The 22,349-nt window shown below is 38.0% G+C and overlaps 1 protein-coding gene and 1 non-coding gene across 5 annotated transcripts in view; both read left to right on the top strand.

The window, feature by feature from the left end:
- Window positions 1–22,349, top strand: part of REL (REL proto-oncogene, NF-kB subunit) — a 44,717-nt gene that overhangs the window by 10,178 nt on the left and 12,190 nt on the right. For all 4 annotated transcript variants that reach the window (XM_032292049.1, XM_032292047.1, XM_032292048.1 and 1 more), the window contains 2 exons: window positions 1,567–1,715; window positions 8,589–8,680. In XM_032292049.1, coding sequence (XP_032147940.1) covers window positions 1,567–1,715; window positions 8,589–8,680 — 241 coding nt within the window. The remainder of the gene's footprint in view (window positions 1–1,566; window positions 1,716–8,588; window positions 8,681–22,349) is intronic.
- Window positions 17,841–17,980, top strand: LOC116560704. The gene has a single exon (XR_004273092.1). It is a non-coding gene; the product is annotated as a U4 spliceosomal RNA (small nuclear RNA).

Genomic DNA, 22,349 nt, shown 5'->3' with positions numbered 1-22,349 from the left:
AGGCTGGAATGCAATGGCATGATCTCGGCTCACCGCTACCTCTGCCTCCTGGGTTCAAGTGATTCTCCTGCCTCAGCCTACCAACTAGCTGAGATTACAGGCACCCACTACCATGCCCAGCTGATTTTTGTGTTTTTTGGTAGAGACGGGGTTTCACCATGTTGGCCAAGCTGGTCTTAAACTCCTGACCTCAGTTGATCCACCTGTCTCGGCCTCCCAAAGTGCTTGGATTACAGGTGTGATGTACTAAATTTATATTTTCTATTTCTCAACTATTTTTTATTTGACTTTCAGTGAAGGGTTTATCCTTTAAATGCCAATTAAAAACTTTAATGGCAAAGTAGATTTTGAAGTGTTACTTTTTGTTTTTTTTTTGAAAAGTGTTACTTTTATCAACAGATCTTATTCACTGTTTTATAAGTAGATTATTTACAAAGTCTATTCTTTTGATGAACTTAAAGGGAATTGCTAAATTATAGAATAAACTAATGGCAAGATTATATATTGAATTCCAGATTCCTATTTTTATCACATTTTTGGCAGTAATATGGATTTGGGTTATCTAAGTATTTTAAATGTTAAAATGGATGAGATGCTAATAAAAAGGAAATAAGGAAATACTATTTGTCCAATTTTTGAGTCATTTTTAAACTATAATTCATCTTATCCTATACATCTCTAAAATATTTCTAAGATCTGTATTTTTACAATTCCAGTAGGTCCTAAACACTTTACAGCTTGAGTTTTGTATTTGCCTACTTAGAGTCTTGAGCAGTTACCTTCTCTTTTATCCAGAAAGAAATGTAGTACTTTCTGGTTACCGTTCAAATTCTATTTAAATTCAAAATTACGGATTTTAGTGACTGCTACCTGGTAAGCTACCCATTCTTACTTTACCTTGTTCCTTTGTGGTATGCTGTTTTTTATATGCCCTGCTTTGTTCTTGCAAATTTACTAGCTTTCAAACTAAGGATTAGTTTCTGTCCTTCCTTTTCCATGTTAAACTGTCCTTTTTACTCTCTGCTCTATATATACTTTCTATGTGAAATTCGATGTTGTTAAACTAAATTTGATTTATTGCCTATTCTAGAGTGAACTCTTGGGGTATGCTTACTGAACAAATATTTTTATGAAGTGAAATGTCACATATTAAGTAAAATGATCATATTTATATGCTATCCTTTCCAGTATGGCTTAAATATATTTTCAAGGAATGTTATGGCATGACAGTACATTTAAGAACTGGGCATTCAGTGACTTAACATCTGTTTTCTCATGTCTATGATAAAATTTGGGTATAGTTTACTTGTTTTGAAAGGAAAATAAGCAGAGTCAAATGATTTGACCAATTGAAATTAGGGCAGAAAATATGTCAAGGAACTGAGAGGTAAGTTCTTCTCTACTGGTATTCTCTGGAAAGTTTCGTCAAAACTGCAGTTGTTCGTCAGTTGGACTTTATTTATCTACTATTGATTACATGATAATTAATGTAAGTTGAACCCTCGTTTAGATCCGTTTATAATGTGATCTATTTGGATCATATATTTAATTTCCCCCTTTTTTCAGATTATGAACTATTATGGAAAAGGAAAAGTGAGAATTACATTAGTAACGAAGAATGACCCATATAAACCTCATCCTCATGATTTAGTTGGAAAAGACTGCAGAGACGGCTACTATGAAGCAGAATTTGGGCAAGAACGCAGACCTTTGTTGTAAGTATACAGTTACAGACATCTTCAGAAACAAGATAAGACATAGAATGCTCTGTTTCTTCTCCATGAGAAGAAATTTGTTACTTTTAAGGAGAATAATTTTCTCATTCTACTTCTGTTTACTATGTTTTACATCTATATCTTCTTATTATTTGCATTAGAACTACCCTTACATTCTTCATTAGTAGACACATGATGATTAGCAGGAAGACATTTTTGTAGTTATTAAAAGTAAGCATAAACTTATTGTATATTGTGATTTCCTTTCTTGGGGTGAACAGTTTTTTAAATAATTTTTTACTCTGCCTTTTCGTTTATAGTTAACTTTATTATTATTGTTGTTGTTCTTATTTTGAGACAGGGTCTTGCTCTGTTACCCAGGCTAGAGTGCAGTGGCATGATCTCGGCGCATTACAACCATTACCTCTAGGCTCAAGCAATCCTTCAGCCTCAGCCTCCTAAGTAGCTAAGACTACAGGATGTACCACCATGCCCAGTTAATTTTTGTATTTTTTGTAGAGATTGGATTTTACTGTGTTGCCTAGGCTGGTCTTGGACTCCTGGACTCAAGCAGTCTGCCCACCTTGGCCTCCCAAAGTGCTTGGGATTCTAGGTGTGGTCCACCATGCCACACCCATTTACAGTTAATATAAAAATGGCTGGATGTGGGAGAAATCAACTGGAAAAACTCTAGAATTATTATTTAGAAAGTAGCAGGTTATAGAATTAACATACAACAATAGTTCTAAGAGAAAAATAATTATGTGATAGTTTATGATCATGAGGCTACCAGAAGGTGGGCCCATTCATCATGTTAGTGAGAATGTAAATTAATAAAATCTAATAGGCAATTTAACTACATAGCAAAAGCCTGAAAAATATGAATGCCTCTTGAGCCAGCAATTCCAATTCTAGGAGTTTAGCCTCAGAAAATAAATAAGCGTATTCAGACATTTCACTCTAGTGCTGTTCATTGCAGTTCTCTTTGTAATGGCAAAAAGCTAGAAGCAATCCAAATAGTAAAGGGGATTAATTAAATAAACTGGTGCATTCATCCAGTGTACTCCTGTGCAGCCTTAAAAATCATATTGCAAATATGTCTACTGATATGTAAAGACAATCACAATATATTAGATACATAGGTTTTTTTGTTTTCATTTTTTGTTTTTGTTTTTGAGACAGAGTCTTGTTCTGTTGCCCCAGCTGTAGTACAGTGGTGCAATCTCGGCTCACTACAATCTCCATCTCCCAGGTTCAAGTGATTCTTCTGCCTTAGCTTCCCAATTTAGCTAGGATTACAGGTGTGTACCACCACGCCCAGATAATTTTTTGGTATTTTTAGTAGAGACGGTTTCGCCACATTGGCTGGGCTGGTCTCGAACTTCTGACCTCCAGTGATCCACCTGCCTGAGCCTCCCAAAGTGCTGGGGTTATAAGTGTGAGCCACCGCAGCTTGCCAGATAAATAGGTTTTAAAACAATATGTAAAGAATAATCTTATTTTTTAAAAAATAAATTTATATATGTCCGTGATAGTACATATGTTAATACTAAGGTATTAATAGTAGTTGTCTGGGTGGGTAAGATTGTAGGGTTTTATGTTTGTCTTTTACCTTATTTTATAATTCATTTTTGTAATGAGCATGTATTGGCTTTTGGGGAAAAATGAACTAATTACAACAAAAAAGAGATTCATAGTCCCACATATATTAGTAATAACCATTTAGGAAAAAAATGCCTTAAAAGCTCCTCTTAACAATAATAACACAAAACAAAATATCTGGTAATATACACACTTGGCAAATATTTGTATTACTTGACCTCTCAATAGCATTTTACATTGTGATCACTTCTTACTTGAAACATTTTTATTCTTTACTTCTGTGAGAACAAACTTCCGTTTTACTTCCTGCTTTTCTGGCTGTCCTTTCTTAGCTCCAGGCAGTTAAATTTTTGAACCACCTCACTCACTGTCCTAATAATGCTCTTTAGGGCTGTTCCACCTCTCTTCCCAATTTAAGATCCCATTAAGGATCACACACTAGAGGTAGCATTATATTTAACATGAATAACATGAATAGTGTTTTCATGTTAACATGAAACATTTTGGGCAAGAAACCTACAGAAGTGATGCGGTATAATTCTTAAAATATCCCTTCAGTTTTTTACATTCTTGGGGATATTAATTGGCATTCTGTTATAAAGAAGAACTTTCCCTTCTTCTCTGTCTCCATTTAAAAAGTATCACTGTAAACTCATGGATTCTTGTATTTAATGTATCAGTTATTCTGTTATTCTTTTGATTTTCAAATTGACCCAGATTTGATTAATGCATGCCTCTTCAAACTGTCTTCTGTATTTTTTTGATATGTCCTCATCTTTCTTTGAGCACTTTTTTACTTTCTGACAAAACAAAATGTTCAAGACTTGTGCTTTCCTTCTTTCTTTCTTTCCTTCTTTCCTTCCTTCCTTCCTTCTTCCTTTCTTTCTTTCTTTCTTTCTTCTTCTTTCTTTCCTTCTTTCTTTCTTTCCTCTTTCTTTCTTTTCTTTTTTTTTTTTTTTTTTTGAGACAAAGTCTTGCTCTGTCGCCCAGGCTGGAGCGCAGTGGTGCGATCTCGCCTTATTTGCAACCTCCCTCTTTTGGGTTCCAGCGATTCTTGTGCCTTAGCCTCCCATGTAGCTGGGACTATAGTCATGCATGACCACACCCAGGTAACTTTTGTATTTTTAGTAGAGATGGGGTTTCATCGTATTGGCCAAGCTGGCCTCAAACTCCTGACCTCAAATTATCTGCCTGCCTCGGCTTTCCAAAGTGCTGGGATTACAGGAGTGAGCCATGGCGCCTGGCCAACTTGTGCTTTGCTTGTCCCAGCCCTGAAGTCATCAGTTTTGTTTTTTGTTTTTTGGGTTTTTTTTTATGAGATGGAGTTTTGCTCCCAGGCTGGAGTGCAATGGCGCGATCTCGGCTCACTGCAACCTCCGCCTCCTGGGTTCAATCAATTCTCCTGTCTCAGCCTTCTGAGTAGCTGGGATTACAGGCATCCGCCACCATGCCCAGCTAATTTTGTATTTTTTACTAGAGATGGGGTTTCTCCATGTTGGCCAGGCTGGTCTCGAACTCCTGAACTCAAATGATCCACCCACCTCGGCCTCCCAAAGTGCTGGGATTACAGACGTGAGCCACCATGCCCGGCCGAAGTCATCAGTTTTTTCCAAAGATTCTTGGTTCCTTTTAGTAGGGAATGGTATTTAGTCTGATTGCCTTCTTAACATATTCTCTTAAATGTCTCAAAAGTACCATAAGCAGCCAGGCACAGTGGCCCATGCCTGTAATTGCAGCTACTCAGGAGGCTGAAGCACGACGATTGTTTGAGCCCAGGAGTTTGAGTCCAGCCTGGGCAACATAGCGAGACCCTATCTCTTAAAAATAAAAAATGTTAAAAAGGCCCCTCAAATAGAATATGCCCCAAACCATTATTTTACCGTGATCATACCTCTTTCCCCTCAGAATTGGTCTTCTTCCAATGTCCTGTGCGTTAGTGATTGCTATAAAAGCCCTATAACTGTCATCTCTGACATTACTCCGCCAGATGTGCACGTTGAATCTACTAACAGATACCTTCTTAAAGTGGTTTTGAATCTATCCACTTCACTCAGTGAAATTTATCACCACAACACTACTGCTGTAGTCTAAACTGGGGCTGCTGGAATAACCTCCTGACCAGTCTTGCATCAACTCATTTTGTACCTTTTCCCCCTCAATCTTTCTTCACATTAGCCAGAGTGATCTTTTAAAATACAAATGGAATTGTTTCTCCCTTGCTTAAAACATTTTAATGGATTTATTTGGCTCTCGGAACAAAGACAGCATTCCTTCTATATAGCCTATAAGGCCCACATGACCCACCTGTATTTCTAGCCTTCTATTAAACTCTGCTTTCCTTAATTTTTACACTCAACTCACAAAGCCTTTCTTTAGTTTCCTCTGCTTACAGTGCTCTTCTATAGGGGTCTTTGTGGTGGTCTGTTCCTTTTGCCTGGAAGTCTCTTTCTTCTATTCCATCATAGGCTGCCATAATATCATCTATACCTCCTTCATAAAACTGGTTATGATCTCAGTTTAGCATTTATGTATGTGTGATTATTTAATGTATATCTGCTTCACTAGACCAGAGACTACCAGATTTTTTCTCTAAAGGGCTAGATAGTAAATATTCAGGGTTTTGCAGGCTATATGGTCTCTGTTGCTCAGCTCTGCTATTGTAGCATGAAAGCAGTCATAGCTAATATATAAACATCAGTAGGTCTGTGTTCCAATAAAACTTTATTTGCAAATACAGACGAGATGCTGGGTTTGGTCCATGAGTTATAGTTTGCCAACCCTTCCACTAGATTGTAAGCCTCTTGAGGAGAGAGATTGTTTGTCCCCATTACTTTCCAGAGTTTTTGGTATATAATAGGAACCCCAAAACTTGTTGAATGTCTGTGAATGAATGAATGAATGAATAATTGATTCAAACAATCTCTGTGATCCTTAATTTCTCATGTCAGAATTTCAAAAATTACCACCACCTCTAATATTTTGTGAATGGCAGTCAAATACAAGATTATTCAGATGAAACAAAATGAAGTCATATAAATATATTAATATGAAGAATTCTATAAAATCTTTTGCCAAAGAAAAAGAGTCAAACCAAGAATCTTTCAAAGAAGTGGAATACTTTTGAGTAAGAAGATTATAACTGCAAGATTTCAAGAAAGGACTAAGAATTCAAGATTTAGCCACCCGAGCACAGTGTCTCATGCCTGTTATCCTAGCACTTTGGGAGGCTGAGGCAGGCAGATTGCTTGAGTCCAGGAGCTTGAGACCAGCCTGGGCAACATGGTGAAACCCTGACTCTACAAAAATACAAAAATGTACTGGGTAGGGTGGCCTGTATCCGTAGTCCAGCTACTCAGGAGGCTGAGGTGGGAGGATCACCTGAGCCTGAGAGGCGGGGGTTGCAGTAAGTCAATATTGTGCCACTGCACTCCAGCCTGGGTGGCAGAGTGAGATCATCTTGAAAAAAAATTTTTTTCTTAAGATTTATTTTTGTAGTTATTGGAGGCAGAGGAAGGAAATGTGAAATATATTTTAGGTGCTAGCAAAATTGTAAGTGTGTTGACTATGAAGAGCATCAGCATAAGACAGCATGAGTGTGGAGACAGGCTGACAAAGTAGCCTCTGGTTTCAAGTGCCATGTGAAGTTTGAACAAATAGTAATGTTATTATAACTGAGTTTTGCTTCCTTATTCACACCCACCCAATTTTACTGATGTCATGGTTTTTCCATGTGGGAACAAGTATGACTGGTGGTGGTGGGGGAGTTCCCCCCACCACTGTCTATGCTACAAATATGCAAATTAGTAATATTTGTAGCTATTGGGAAGTTTTTCATAAATGACATTTTGAAACTTGTTAAATATTATTGTTAGAATTAAACTTTCTAATAAAAAACACACCAGTAATTTTTTATGATAAATGGCTCTGATAACTTTGTATAATATGGCACAAAACATATTCTGCTACTAACAGTGAATTCAGGGCTCAAAAATCAAATTTCTGCAGAACTAGGCAAGCAGCATAAATGAGTGGTGTGAATCAAGTGTAGGAGGACTAACAGGCACTGCAGCAAACTGAAGAGCCCTGCATAAATGGGTCTCAGTCTTCAGCCTATATTTTCTGTGCCAACCTAGTGTTTCCAGGCCTTTAAAATGTTCGAGAGAAGCCAGAAGTCCAGATGTTCATGTGCAGTTATCTGATTTCTAAATGTAGATAATCTGTGCAGATTTTTAAAAATATAGGCAACATCCTTGTGGGCCTAGTGAAACATACCTGTGGGCTTCAACCTGTGGACTTCTTTTTACAGCTTTTGTTTTACATTATCAAACATACAGATTTTGCCGGGCGCCTTGGCTCAAGCCTGTAATCCCAGCACTTTGGGAGGCCGAGGCGGGTGGATCACGAGGTCAAGAGATTGAGACCATCCTGGTCAACATGGTGAAACCCCGTCTCTACTCAAAATACAAAAAATTAGCTGGGCATGGTGGCACGTGCCTGTAATCCCAGCTACTCAGGAGGCTGAGGCAGGAGAATTGCCTGAACCCAGGAGGCGGAGGTTGCGGTGAGCCGAGATCGCGCCATTGCACTCCAGCCTGGGTAACAAGAGCGAGACTCCGTCTCAAAAAAAAAAAAAAAAAATACAGATTTTATTGATTTGATTCTGAATTTGAGAGGTAAATTTTACCATTATGGTATTGCTTTATGGTTAATCTACACTTTGGTATGTTTGACATAGGCATATTAATAAGATGTAATTGTGAAACACTGTATGTAAAAATGATATATACTATTTTTCTTTTAACAGTTCTCTTAGAAATATAATCCCACTTCTTTTTTTTTTTTTTTTTTTTTTTTTTTTGAGTTGAAGTTTTGCTCTTGTTGTCCAGGCTGGAGTACAATGGTATGATCTCAGCTCAATTCTCCTGCCTCATCCTCCTAAGTATCTGGGATTACAGGCTTGCGCCACCACGCCCGGCTAATTTTGTATTTTCAGTAGAGACGGGATTTCTCCATGTTGGTCAGGCTGTTCTCGAGCTCCTGACCTCGGGTGATCTGCCTGTCATGGCCTCCCAAAGTGCTGGGATTACCATGCCCGGCCATATACCCCCACTTATTAGCCTCTCATCTTTATCAGAGCAATTTGAAGCACATTCATGCTTTGGTATGTTCAGCTGACAGCATAATAACTTCAGTATTGCTATACATTTGATTTTTGCAATATTCCATGTGTTTATAATGCAGTTTTGAATATTCTGGTTTTTTTCCTGCTAGTTTCCAAAATTTGGGTATTCGATGTGTAAAGAAAAAAGAAGTAAAAGAAGCTATTATTTCAAGAATAAAGGCAGGAATCAATCCATTCAATGGTAAGTATGTTTGATATAGTCATTTCTATTTATTTGGGTATTGATTTCTGTCTATCTGTATATATGGTTTTTTGATTGTAGTGTTTTTGAGATGCAGTTTTGCTCTTGTCGCCCAGGCTGGAGTGAAATGGCACAATCTTGGCTCACTGCAACCTCCGTCTCCCAGGTTCAAGAGATTCTCCTGCCTCAGTCTCCCAAGTAGCCGGTATTACAGGCACCCACCATTATACCCAGCTAATTTTTGTATATTTAGTAGAGACGGGGTTTCACCACGTTAGCCAGGCTGGTCTCGAACTCCTGACCTCAGGTGATCTACCCATCTCAGCATCCCAAAGTGTGGGATTACAGGTGTGAATCATCATGCTCGGCTATTTATATCTTGAACCTGTGTTTTAAGTTCTGTGTTTACTTTTCTACTTGTTGACTTATACCTCTACCTGAGGAATGAGGTATACTATTAAAATAGCTTTTTCACAGTTGTTGAAAAAAATCTTATGCACACAGAGATTTCTGGTATTGTTGGAAAGTGTCATTGTTTTCTATGATAAAACTTCAAAATGTTCTGATTCTTTTTGAATGTGGCCTTCCTTATGCCACTTCCAGCAGATATATACTCCCCTTTTGAATGTTAACTAGGCACTGTGTTTATTGGAGTGCATTTAGCTCAAGGGCGTATTCACCAGTAAGACTTAATCCCAATGTGGAAGAAGAAGCATAGAAATAATAGAAATCATACAAAGTATTTTCATAGCATATTTATATATATGGCTAGATATCTACTGCTTAGTGGATTTTATTGGGGATAGCATTTATTAAGTATTTATATTTATGGTACTATCTGCCTCATGTTATAAGTATAAATGCTTAATATTACCTGACTGTTACTTGCAAGCACTCTGTATTGTTTGAATAGATAAGTACTACCATGCTAGATGGTGGCATCCTATACTTATAGTAGCTTCCATTCTAAAGTCTTCTGCAGCTACTTAAATGTGCAGAAGTCAGGAATTAAATGACTATAACATTTTCAAAGAATAAATTTCCTTGTCATATTTAAGACTTTCTTATACTGTTGGTTTGCATTTTTCCTGGATATATAAAAATAATTTAAGAGATATGTTGATAATTTAAGGAATATATTCACAGATAAGTACTATTTTATGAACCATAAGATCTGTATCTCTTTTCTCTTGGTTTTCATTTTCGTACTACTTAGTGTAAAGCTGAAAACCAAAGTCCCCATCTTCCCTTCCCTTCCAGTCTTACCAGGGAGACTGCTATTAAGTTTGATATATATTTTTTCTAGAATTGTCTTTATACAGGTGTAGTTATATGTAGACATACATATTTTATATAAAAGGTATCATGCTATACATCCTATTCTACTGCTTTATTTTTTTCCACTCAGGAATATACCTTAAACTTTCCATGTCAATACTTACAAATCTGTTTTTATTTTTTAACAGAATATTTTATTGTTTGGGTAGAAAAGAATTTGCTTATTTAGTCTTTTTTTTTTTTTTTTTTTTTTTTTTTGAGATGGAGTTTGGCTCTGTCGTTCAGGCTGGAGTGCAGTGGAACAATCTCGGCTCACTGTAACCTCCCCCTCCTGGGTTCAAGCAATTCTCCTGCCTCAGCCTCCCGAATAGCTGGGATTATAGGCACTTGCCACCACACCTGGCTAATTTTTGTATATTTAGTAGAGATGAGGTTTCACCATGTTGGTCAGGCTGGTCTTGAACTCCTGACCTTGTGATCTGCCCACATCAGTCTCTCAAAATGCTGGGATTGCAGACGTGAGCCAATGTGCCTGGGGTGTTTTTTTTTAGGTAGTCTTGCTCTGTTGCCCAGGATGGAGTGCAGTGATGTGATCACAGCTTACTGCAGCGTTGACATTCTGGGCTTAAAGAGTGATCATCCCACCTCAGCCCCCCTAGCAGCTGGGACAACAGGCACGCCACCATACCTAGCTAGTTTTGTACTTTTTGTAGAAACAGGGTCTTGCCATGTTGCCCAGGCTGGTCTCAAACTCCTGAGCTCAGTAATCCACTTGCCTCGGCCTTCTGAAGTGCTCGGATTACAGGCATAAGCCACTGTACCCAGCTTATTTAGTCTTCTATTAATTGTTCTAAAACATTTATGTTGTTTTCATTTGGTTTTTAAAGCTTTACTGAATATACGCTTTGAGCTCTTGTGATTATTTCCCGAGGATATATTTTTGAAAGCGGCAAATTTCTGGGTCAAGAGTATGCTCATTTAAAATTGTGATTTGTTGCCAAATTAATAGGCCAGACCTTTAAATCAAAGAGGCCATGTAAGTCTAGATGCAATATAAAACAAGGAAATTATAAGTGATGTCTATCATTTATTAAGCACTTCTCATGTGTCAGGGAGTAAACGTTAGTGCTTTATGTACACTATTTTATTTAATCATGGAAACAATTCTGCTTAATGGAAGATAATACCAAGGCTTTTGTTATGTGACTGTCCCAAGTCATGCAGCAAATATAAGTGGTAGACCGGGAATTTATATGCAGGTTCCCTGACTCCAGTGGTAAAGGCATTAAAAAGGAAGACGCTATCTGTGGAATGTTTTTCTTAGTTTTGGCAGTTCAGGATCAGGCATGATGTTTTTTGAGATGCCCAGGCTGGAGTACAGTGACACGATCACAGCTCACTGCAGCCTTGACCTCCCAGGTTCAGGTAATTCTCCCACCTCAGTGTCCCAGGTAGCTGGGACTGCAGGTATGCACCACCATGCCCAGTTAATTTTTTTTTGTTTTTTTTCGAGACAGAGTCTCACTGTGTCACCCAGGCTGGAGTACAGTCTTGCAATCTCGGCTTGCTGCAACCTCCACCTCCTGGGTTCAAGCCATTCTCATGCAACCTCCACTTCCTGAGTTCAAAAGATTTTCATGCCTTGGCCTCTTGAGTAGCTGGAATTACAGACGTGTACCACTATACCCAGCTAATTTTTGTGTTTTTAGTAGACACAGGGTTTCACCATGTTAGCCAGGCTGGCCTCAAACTCCCGACCTCAAGTGGTCTGCGCACCTCAGCCTCCCGAAGTGCTGGGATGACAGGTGTTAGCCACCAAACCCAGCCACAGTTTTTATATTTTTGTGGAGACAAGTTTTGCCATATTCCCCAGGCTAGTTTCAAATTCCTGGGCTCTAGTGATCCGCCTGCCTCAGCCTCCCAAAGTGCTAGGATTATAGGCATGAGCTCCTGGGCCCAACTCAGTCATGATATTAATAGTGAATACTCATAATAACACTAAAAATAGTTCCTGGTAGATAGTAAATGCTTTATATACTTTATTTCGTTTAATCCTTATCACAACCGATGAGATAGGTACTATTATTAACTCCATTTTATAAATAAGAAAATGTAAGCATAGAAAAGTTAAGTAGGCCAGGCACGGTGGCTCATGCCTGTAATTCCAGCATTTTGGGAGGCCAAGGTGGAGAGGATTACTTGAGTCCAGGAGTTTGAGACCAGCCTGGGCAACATGGTGAAACTCCATCTCTACAATTTTTTTTTTTTTTGATTGACCAGGTGCAGTGGTGCACAACTGTGGTCTTAGCTACTCAGGAGGCCGGGGAAGGAAAATTGCTTCAGCCTAGGAGGCCAAGGCTGCAATGAATGGTGTTCGCACCATTGCACTGCAGCCTGGGCTATAGAACAAGACCTTGTCTCTAAGAAGAAAACAGAAAAGTAATTTGTTCAAGGTTATATAGCTGATGAGTGATTGAGCTAGGATTTGAACACAGGTAGCCGAAATCTAAAGTCATGGCCTTAACAACTCTGTCTTGCTGCCTGGATGAATATTGATTTGGGGAAGGAACAATTCTGCCAGTTAATCCTTCCCACTATTTATGTTTTCCATTGTTGTATACTTAAACATTCATTCCTTCCCTGAGCCCTTCGGTAGTGGCTCTCTCTCTCTTTTTTTTTTTTTTTTTTTGAAACAGAGTCTCGCTCTGTCACCCAGGCTGGAGTTCATTGATGTGATCTTAGCTCACTGCAGCCTCCGTCTCCCAGGTTCAAGCAATTCTTCTTCCTTGGCTTCCTGAGTTTCTGGAACTATGGGCATGTACTGCCATGCCCAGCTAATTTTCGTAGTTTTTAGTAGAAACGGGGTTTCACCATGTTGGCCAGGATAGTCTTGATCTCCTGACCTCCTGATCCGCTCGCCTCAGCCTCCCAGAGTGCTGGGATTACAGACATGAGCCACCATGCCCGGCCATGGTTCTCAATTTGAATGTGCATAGGAATATCTTAGTACTTGTTAAAAATGTAGATTTCAGGCCACACTTCTACTAATTTGATAGGGCTGGTATGGGTCCTGGGAATCTGCATTTAAAAAAATATTTTTAAAATAATAACTTATCCAAGTCACCTGGCACCAAAGTATGTTATTTGTTCAGGTCTGCAGCAGTCCCAGTTCTTGCCTCCTCAGAAGACGAAGGAAAGACTGAGGCAAGTTTTAGAGCAGGAGTGAAAGTTTATTAAAAAGCTTTAGAGCAGGAGGGAAAGGAAGTACACTTGGAAGAAGGCCAAGCAGGTGACTTGAAAGACAGGTGTGCTGGGAATCTGCATTTTAACAAACATCTAGATCAGTATTTCTTAATTCTTTGACCATGACCCACAGTAAGAAATAGATTTTATTTTTCAGCTCAATACATCCACATGCACATACACCACACCCTTATACAACAACAATACCCTATGTATTAGTCCGTTTTCACTCTGCTTATTAAGACATACCCGAGACTGGGAAAAAAAAGAGGTTTAATTAGACTTACAGTTCCACATCGCTGGGGTGGCCTCAGAATCATGGCAGGAGACCAAAGGCACTTCTTACATGGCAATGGCAAGAGAAAATACTAAGGATGGTTTTATCAGGGGTTTCTGCTTTTGCATCCTTCTCATTTTCTCTAAAACCGCAGCACGTGCTGTAGTTCCAGATAGGAGGCTGAGTATTCACTTATTCACTACCACAAGAGCAGTATGGGGGAACCACCCCCATGATTCTAATTATCTCCCACCAGGTCCCTCCCACAACACATGAGAATTATGAGAATCATCTTGAATTATAATTCAAGATGAGATTTGGGTGGGGACACAGAGCCAAACCATATCACCCTACTACATTCAGTGTACTCTATTCTGTTCTGTTCCTTTCCTTTCTCTCTTGCTTTGTTAGTGCTTACCTAGCCCACTAAATTAATTTTACAAGCAGTGGTTCCAAAACTACAATTTGAAAATCTCTGAGATGATTCTGATGTAGGTGCTCCACAGAGTACACTTTGAGAAACTGATCTGATCTGCATGCTGAGTTCAGCTTCTCAAGTATGGCTTCAAAGTCCTTCATAATCAAATCCTTGCTTTCTATTCTAGCTTTCATTCTCTACCTCAACTTCCTACCCCTCCTTCCTCTACCACTGAGTGCACACATGCACTTATTTGTTTTTGCCATTCTGAACTATCTGCACTGTTAAAAGAGTTATGTTCTTTCTTACCTCTGTGCTTTTATACATGGCAGTTCCTTTGCGTGGAATACCCTGATCTGCATGGTGAATTTTTCTAACTTATCCTCTGAGTTTAAGAATCACGTCCTCTTTAAAGCCTTCCTTGACCTTCCCTCTGTTTTCCCAAAGTAGGTATTTCTAATATGATTTACTGTAACTTTGTTTACATGTTTTTCCGCCACTAAATTATGAGATTCTGGATGATGAGGACTATCTTCCATGTATCCCTTGCACCTAGCCCAGCGTCTGGCATATGAAAAGAAACTTAATTAAAATGTGTTGAAAGGGCCAGGTACAGTGCTCATGCCTGTAATCCCGGTGCTTTGGGAGGCTGAGGTGGGTGGATCACTTGAGTCTGGGAGTTTGAGACCAGCCTGGGCAACATGGTGAAACCCCATCTCTACAAAAATTTGGCTGGGCTTATTGATGGGCATGCAATAGGTGTTTCTTGGAAATGGCCAATTTTTATTAAAATATTTCTGGAAGAAAATTTTTTTAAAAAATTGACTGGGCATGGTGGTGTGCACTACCAGTCCCAGCCTGCTCCAGAGGCTGAGGTGGCAGGATCACTTGAGCCCAGGAGGCGGAGGTTGCAGTGAACTGAGAACATCCTACTGTAGTACTTCAGCCTGGATGACAGTGAGAAAAAACTGTTGAAAGAATAAAGGGATGAACATGTCTTATTTGTACTTTTCTACCAAAAATATCACAATTGTTTTCCTTAGCTGAAATGCCCTGAAAGCCTTCTCAGTTCTCTTAAGTCTAAGGTAATGCCTTCCTAATTTATACTATATACTTAGCAATTAATCATTGAAAGTTTTGTGATATCTGTTATATCATTTGATTCTTCAGGAATTGTCTTCAGATATGAATTTCATGCTCATTGTGGACAAGGTCTGTGATGGAATGTTGTTTGCATTTCACTTTGGCACCTAAACAATGTATTTGTTTTACTGTTATATACATACCTTCTCAGCTAAGTGCCTTGAGCTCTTGTTTCCTACCTGCACACAATAGATTCCCCAACTAGTGTGTTTTAAGGCCAATCATTATCTTTCTTGCCATTAGGTCTTTAAAACTAAGGAGCAGTCTCTTGCAAATGGGGCATAAAGCAGTCTAATACTGTCAAAGTTAAGGCTTCAAGTAAAGGATTATTCAAATTGTCTAATAATGTACCAAAGTCTAAATTGGGTGAATAATTTAATTAAGGACTCCAATATTAGATTTTAACAGTGTGTACTTAGCTAGAACAAGAGTGGCAGTTAGACTTTGTAGAGGACTCAACTGCAAAAGCTGAAAAAAAAATTTAATTATATATCATTTTCTAATTGTATGTGGCAATTAAACCCCATAGAATACCTAAACTCTGTATTAAATTTTGTGCAATAAAATTGATTTTGACAATAAAGAATTTACAATTAAGTTTTATTAGGTATTTTACTGTTTTCCCACATAGAGAATCTTGAGTTCTTAGGAGAGTAAAAGGCTGTTGTACAGTTGAGTTTGGGAAAAGTACATTACTTAGTTGTCTGAAAGGGAATGCAGTTTAATAAGACAAGTAGTCTAACATAGATTCTTATCTCTAAAGTTTGGTTTAATACAAGAAAAAGCCTTTCCTTACAACTGAAAACTTAAAGCTTGAAAAAAATGATTCATATCTACTTCATTGTCCTTTCTTCATTGCAGTCAGAGTTTTCGAAGCTTTTTTTCATTACCCAAGGCAGAACTTGTATACTTTCTTGCTTTCGGTATTGCTTGAACATACTTCCATTATAACACTTTTCATGTTGTATTGTATAATTTTAATTTATGTATCTATTTCTCATCCAGATACTCCTCTCACTAAGGTTAGGCACTGTCTTTTTATATCTGTATCTAACACTTATTTTGCTGTGGTAGCACATAATACTCAATAAATATGTTGAAAGGTTGAGTAAATTAATGATGTACTTCTAGCACCTTTACCTTTTGCCTGGCACATGAACACTTAAATGTCAGCTTTTATTATTATATATAGAACACTTTATATACTTTTAAGTAACAAAAACATAAATTAATTGTAACTAAATTTTATATTTTTCCTTAAGTGAGACATAGTTCATTTTTTTTTCTATTATTTGTAGAGACAGGGTCTCCATATGTTGCCCAGGCTGGTCTTGAACTCCTAGGCTCAAGTGAGCCTCCTGCCTCAGTTTCCCAAAGTGCTGGGATTACAGGCATGAGCCACCATGCCTGGCTGAGACATAGTATTTAAAATTGTTATTCCAGGCCGGGCGCGGTGGCTCAAGCCTGTAAGGCTTTGGGAGGCCGAGGCAGGTGGATCACGAGGTCAAGAGATCGAGACCATCCTGGTCAACATGGTGAAACCCCGTCTCTACTAAAAATACAAAACATTAGCTGGGCATGGTGGCGCGTGCCTGTAATCCCAGCTACTCAGGAGGCTGAGGCAGGAAAATTGCCCGAACCCAGGAGGCAGAGGTTGCGGTGAGCCGAGATCGCGCCATTGCACTCCAGCCTGGGTAACGAGAGCGAAACTCCGTCTCAAAAAAAAAAAATTGTTATTCCATATGCTGTGTATTTTTGCCATGTTATTTATTTTTATTTCTGTAGTATTTGATGGTATTAGAATTTTAGAAATGCCAACACCTCTAGAGCTAGTAGATATCATAATTGATTTTAAAAATTTAATTCCTGCTTATGAAAAAATATAGCATGACAATATCTTCTTGGTTTAAAATGAAATTCTCATTGTATACCTACTGATTTTAGGGTTAAATGAGTAGTACTTCTTTCTAAAGGTAGATTGAACATTTAACATAAAAAGGAAGGAGAACAGTTACTACCTTATATTCTTTTGACAAAGTACAAAGTGAAATTTTAAACTAGTTTAAGAGGAATTTGAGGGAATTTGATTGGTCTCATGCTTTCTCTGTTAGTTTTTACAAATGTTAAAACTGAGTATCGGGCCAGGTGCGACCACTCACACCTGTAATCCCAGCACTATCGGAGGCCAAGGTGGGCAGATCACTTGAGGTCAGGAGTTCCAGACCAGCCTGGCCAATATGGTGAAACCCTGTCTCTACTAAAAATACAAAAATTAGCCGGACGTGGTGGTACGCACCTGTAATCCTAGCTACTTGGGAGGCTGAGGCATGAGAATCTCTTAAGCCTGGGAGGCAGAGGCTGCAGTGAACTGCAGTCACATCACTGCCCTCCAACCCGGGCAACAGAGTGAGACTCCATCTTAAACAAAACAAAACAAACAAAACTGAGTATTAATTTTCATATTACAGAATAAAACACTGCATTTGTATTATAGAATGATATTTATTTATTAAAAAGTCTACAGCAAGCATTATCCTAAGTAAGAGAAATATCAGAAGCATTGATTTTAAAGTTGGGAGTGAGAAACCAGGGCACACTTTTACCACTTCTATACAACATTGTAGTGAAGATCATGGCCAGAGCAGTGAGCGTTGAAGCCAGTGTGCAGTGAGATTCCACTGAAAAGTAGAGGCATAGGATTGAAAAATGAGGAAATAAAACTGTAATTATTTGAAATTGTTATATGTAGTGATAACCCAAAAGATACATAAATGGATTATTCAAATAAGTTTAAAAGAGTGAGCTTTTTGCATTGGCAGTATAGCCAAATGAGGTTTATCTCAGGAGTGGTTATTGCTAATTGAAAACTTTTTCCAAATACCCTGCTGTCATGACTTGCAGTATAGTCAGCATTGGCGAGTTTTGACAGTCTTTTTGGAGACTGAATAAAAAATGAAGTTTAAAAGGGTTAGTGGATGTAAAATTAATGTACAAAAGTCAAGTCATGTTTCCATACATCAGCAGCAAATAACTAGAAAACATCATTAAAGCAATTATTGTCAGGAAATATGAAGCACGTAGAAACAAATCAAAGAAGTGATAATCAAGATTTCTTTAGGGAAAATTATAAAATTTTATTAGGAGATCATAGAGAATACTTAAATAAATTGAGAGATATTCCATGCTCTTTAATAGTAATATTGTGAAAATGTCATTTTCCCCCAGTTGATAAATAGATTCAATGCAATTCCAAACAAAGTCCTAGCAAGATTTTTCATTAAATATGATAATTCTAAACAAGAACCACTTACTTTATAGAAAAAGAACAATGAGGAGAAATTGACCTCATCAGAGAGAAGTATTAATACTAATTAAGGCAGTGTTGTACTGAGGTAAGGATAGAAAGATTGACTCATTGGAGTAGAATTGAGATCCCAGAAAAGGCTCTAATCACCTGTGACCCTGAACTGGAATAATTGGGTAAATAATTATCTTGTTTTTATTAATCTTTCTTAAATGTATGTATGGCTCACATTTATTTCAGTATTTAATGTTACAAGTGTTTTGGTCTTTACTTAAAATTTAGAGATGTTTTTGTGACCAGAAGTATGCCATAGAAACTTAACATTTATTTGTATTGATTAGCCTGTGGTAAAATTTGTTTCATTATGTGTTGTTTCACTTGAAGTTGCAATTTCCAAGATCCTATAGACATCATCCTAGGAGACATTAAGTGAAGACTTCTGTGTGTATAAACAGATTTGAAATTAAAAATATAACAGATCTTCTGAAGTTGCAGCAGTACTCACAAGTATTATAAAATAGAAATCATTTCAAAAAGATTTCATTTCATTTTTGCCCAAAAGCTTTGTTTTGGTTTGTTTGTTTTTTGAGATGGAGTCTCACTCCGTCGCCAGTCTGGAGTACAGTGGCCCGATCTCAGCTCACTGCAACTTCTGACTCCCTGGTATTCTCCTGCCTCAGCCTCCCTAGTATCTGGGATTACAGGCATGAACCACCACGCCCAGCTAATTTTTGTATTTTTAGTAGAGACGGGTTTTCACCATGTTGGCCAGGATGGTCACTATCTTCTGACCTCATGATCCGCCTGCCTCGGCCTCCAAAAGTGTTGGGATTACAGGTGTGAGCCACCATGCCCAGCCCCAGAATCTTTCTTTTAATCTGTAAAAGACAAAACTGTTAAATACACATTTTTGTCAATTTAAATCTACATATTCACCCAATTTTTATAAAATTATTTTTATAATTACTTTAAAAAGAAAAAAGAATGGAGAGCCTAGAAACAGAGCTAAGGAAATATGCAACTTTAGTGTATGACAGAGGTGGCATGACATATCACGAGGAAAGGAGGAAATGTTTGAGAAATGAAACTTGGAAAAAAAAACAGTTATTTAATTAAGTTGGATTCCCTACCTCACACCATATACAAATATCAGCTGAAAATGGATTAAAGGCTTTAATGTGAATCAACACTTTAAAAACTTTTGGTAGATTCTGTTGGTAAACATTTTAATCCTTGGGGTATAAAAAGATACAAAGTGTTTTCTATAAACCTTTGATAAATTTGATTATATTCATTTCAATTTATTACATTTTTCAGTTCTAGAATTTGATTCCTTTTTTTCAGTTTCAAGTTCTCTAGTAAACTCTCAATCTTAATTCTTTGAATATATTGAGTATAGTTTCTTTAAATAATATCTGAAAACTTCGTTATTTGGATCCTTTGTGGAATGTTTTTATTGCCTGTTGCTTTCTTTTTTAAAAAATAATCATTTTTCAAGCCTGTAATCCCAGCACTTTGGGAGGCCGAGGCGGGTGGATCACGAGGTCAAGAGATCGAGACCATCCTGGTCAGAACGGTGAAACCCCGTCTCTACTAAAAATGCAAAAAATTAGCTGGGCATGGTGGTGCATGCCTGTAATCCCAGCTACTCAGGAGGCTGAGGCAGGAGAATTGCCTGAGCCCAGGAGGCGGAGGTTGCGGTGAGCCGAGATCGCGCCATTGCACTCCAGCCTGGGCAACAAGAGCGAAACTCCGTCTCAAAAAAAAAAAATAATAATAATCATTTTAATTTGCCTCCTCATATGTCTGGTTATTTAAGAGAGAATACCAGTCATTTTCTGTGAAAATGCGTAAAGATTTTAGACCTATGATATTATCTACCTGCAGAACATTTTCTTCTGGCTAGTGGCTGGGTATACTAGCAATTCCAGATCACCTAAAATCAATGAATGATTTAGGTTATTTGCAGCTGAGTTTTCATCCCTGAGATCTGATTTGTTGCCAGTTACCTTTACTCTTAGGGTACCTCAAATCCCCAAAAGTCGTGGGTATTTACCATATTCGATATCCTTGGCAGACTCTCAAGTCCTTTATTTTTTTCCCTATATTTTACTGAATGTTCATCTCAATCTTCTTAACCATCTCTCAGAAAATTGTCAGGCTATATTCAGATAAAAGTGGCCTCTCATTCTGAACTCTGGATTTTCTTCTCTCATATTTTGGTCCCATGATTTTTCATGACCTTGTTGGCTCTCTAACATCATTAGAGAAATTTTGTTTCATATTTTGTTCACTTTATTAGTTATCATGGTCGAATTGGTCTCAGTTCATGGATTATCATCTGCTATTACCAAAAGTAGAACTTTTTTTTTTTTGAGACGGAGTTTCGCTCTCGTTACCCAGGCTGGAGTGCAATGGCGCGATCTCGGCTCACCGCAGCCTCCGCCTCCTGGGTTCAGGCAATTCTCCTGCCTCAGCCTCCTGAGCAGCTGGGACTACAGGCATGTGCCACTATGCCCAGCTGATTTTTTGTATTTTTAGTAGAGACGGGGTTTCACCATGTTGACCAGGATGGTCTCGATCTCTTAACCTCGTGATCCACCCGCCTCAGCCTCCCAAAGTGCTGGGATTACAGGCGTGAGCCACCACGCCCGGCCCCAAGTAGAACTTTTTGTTAACTTTTACTTTATGCTTTCTTCAGTAACTTGTAAAAATATCTAAATGCTTGGTTGTTCAATAGGCCTTTAATTAATTCTTTGTCATTTAAGTTAATTGAGGAAATGTATAATAAGTATCAAATGTATGTAAACCACTATGTTCCATGCCTAGTGGAGATACGTCAGACACCCCTTCTGACTTCATTTGAAACTTTGTCTAATAGGATAGAAGAGGCATACATAAATTATTATGTAAGATTTTAAAACTTTTAAATGCATAATAAAGGTGTAGGTCAAGTCTTACACTGATCTAGAGAGGAGAAATATTACTTCCATTGCAGAGGATGAAGTTAGGCTTTATTAGAAATAAACTTTGAGCTGGGTTTTCAGCCTTACACTAAATCTTATATTGGGTAAAAACAGGTATCTGTCATGATTCTTGCCTGTCAGTGGTTTTTAACCACATTGTACAGAGAGAAAGTAATTCTGATGCTTTGGTAATTGTATTTCCACACATTGAGAAGATTCAAAGCAAAATCTCATTAACACTGATTTTTTTTTGAGAAGTAGGTAGAATTTCTTCTCTGTAATGAAACATTGTGTGACTAAATATTTTTAAACTTTGGCTTATTGACCAGTTAATTTATTTTTCTTTTATGTACCATTTAAAAATATTTAAAATCAACTTTTATTAAGATACAATAAAATCTACCCAAATATATCCTGCCACATAACAATCAAGCTATGGAACATTTCCATTACCCACTAAAATTACCTTGGTCCCCTTCTTGCTCAGTTCCCTACCCTGCCTCTACCTCAGTCAATTACTAATCTGCCTTCTGTCACTGGAGATTAATCTTTTGTAAAATTACATATAAATGGAACCATACAGTATACTTTTGTATCTAGTTTCTTTTGCTCAGCATGGTTTTAAGATACATTCATTTGGGGGTATATATCCATAGTTTGTTCTCTTTTATTGCTGAGTTTATTCCATTGTAGGACCCTACCACAGTTTGTTTATCCATTCACAGATTTCACATAGGTTTGTTTTTAAACTTATCAGAAACATCTAGCTGCCAATTTATCTTTTTTTGCATATTGATTACTCATCTTTGCAATTGAGAGACACTGATATCTTGAACTCTACATTTATAATGCTGTAAAAATGGATTTGGGGGCCGGGCACGGTGGCTCAAGCCTGTAATCCCAGCACTTTGGGAGGCCGAGGCGGGTGGATCATGAGGTCAAGAGATCGAGACCATCCTGGTCAACACGGTGAAACCCCGTCTCTACTAAAACTACAAAACATTAGCTGGGCATGGTGGCGCGTGCCTGTAATCCCAGGT

Source organism: Sapajus apella, unplaced genomic scaffold (genome assembly GCF_009761245.1).
Source record: "Sapajus apella isolate SASKATOON/1434 unplaced genomic scaffold, GSC_monkey_1.0 scaffold26, whole genome shotgun sequence".
In the NCBI taxonomy this organism is placed as follows: Eukaryota; Metazoa; Chordata; class Mammalia; order Primates; family Cebidae; genus Sapajus; species Sapajus apella.
Note: the sequence above shows the minus strand (reverse complement) of the source record. Positions and strands in the feature narration are given on the sequence as shown.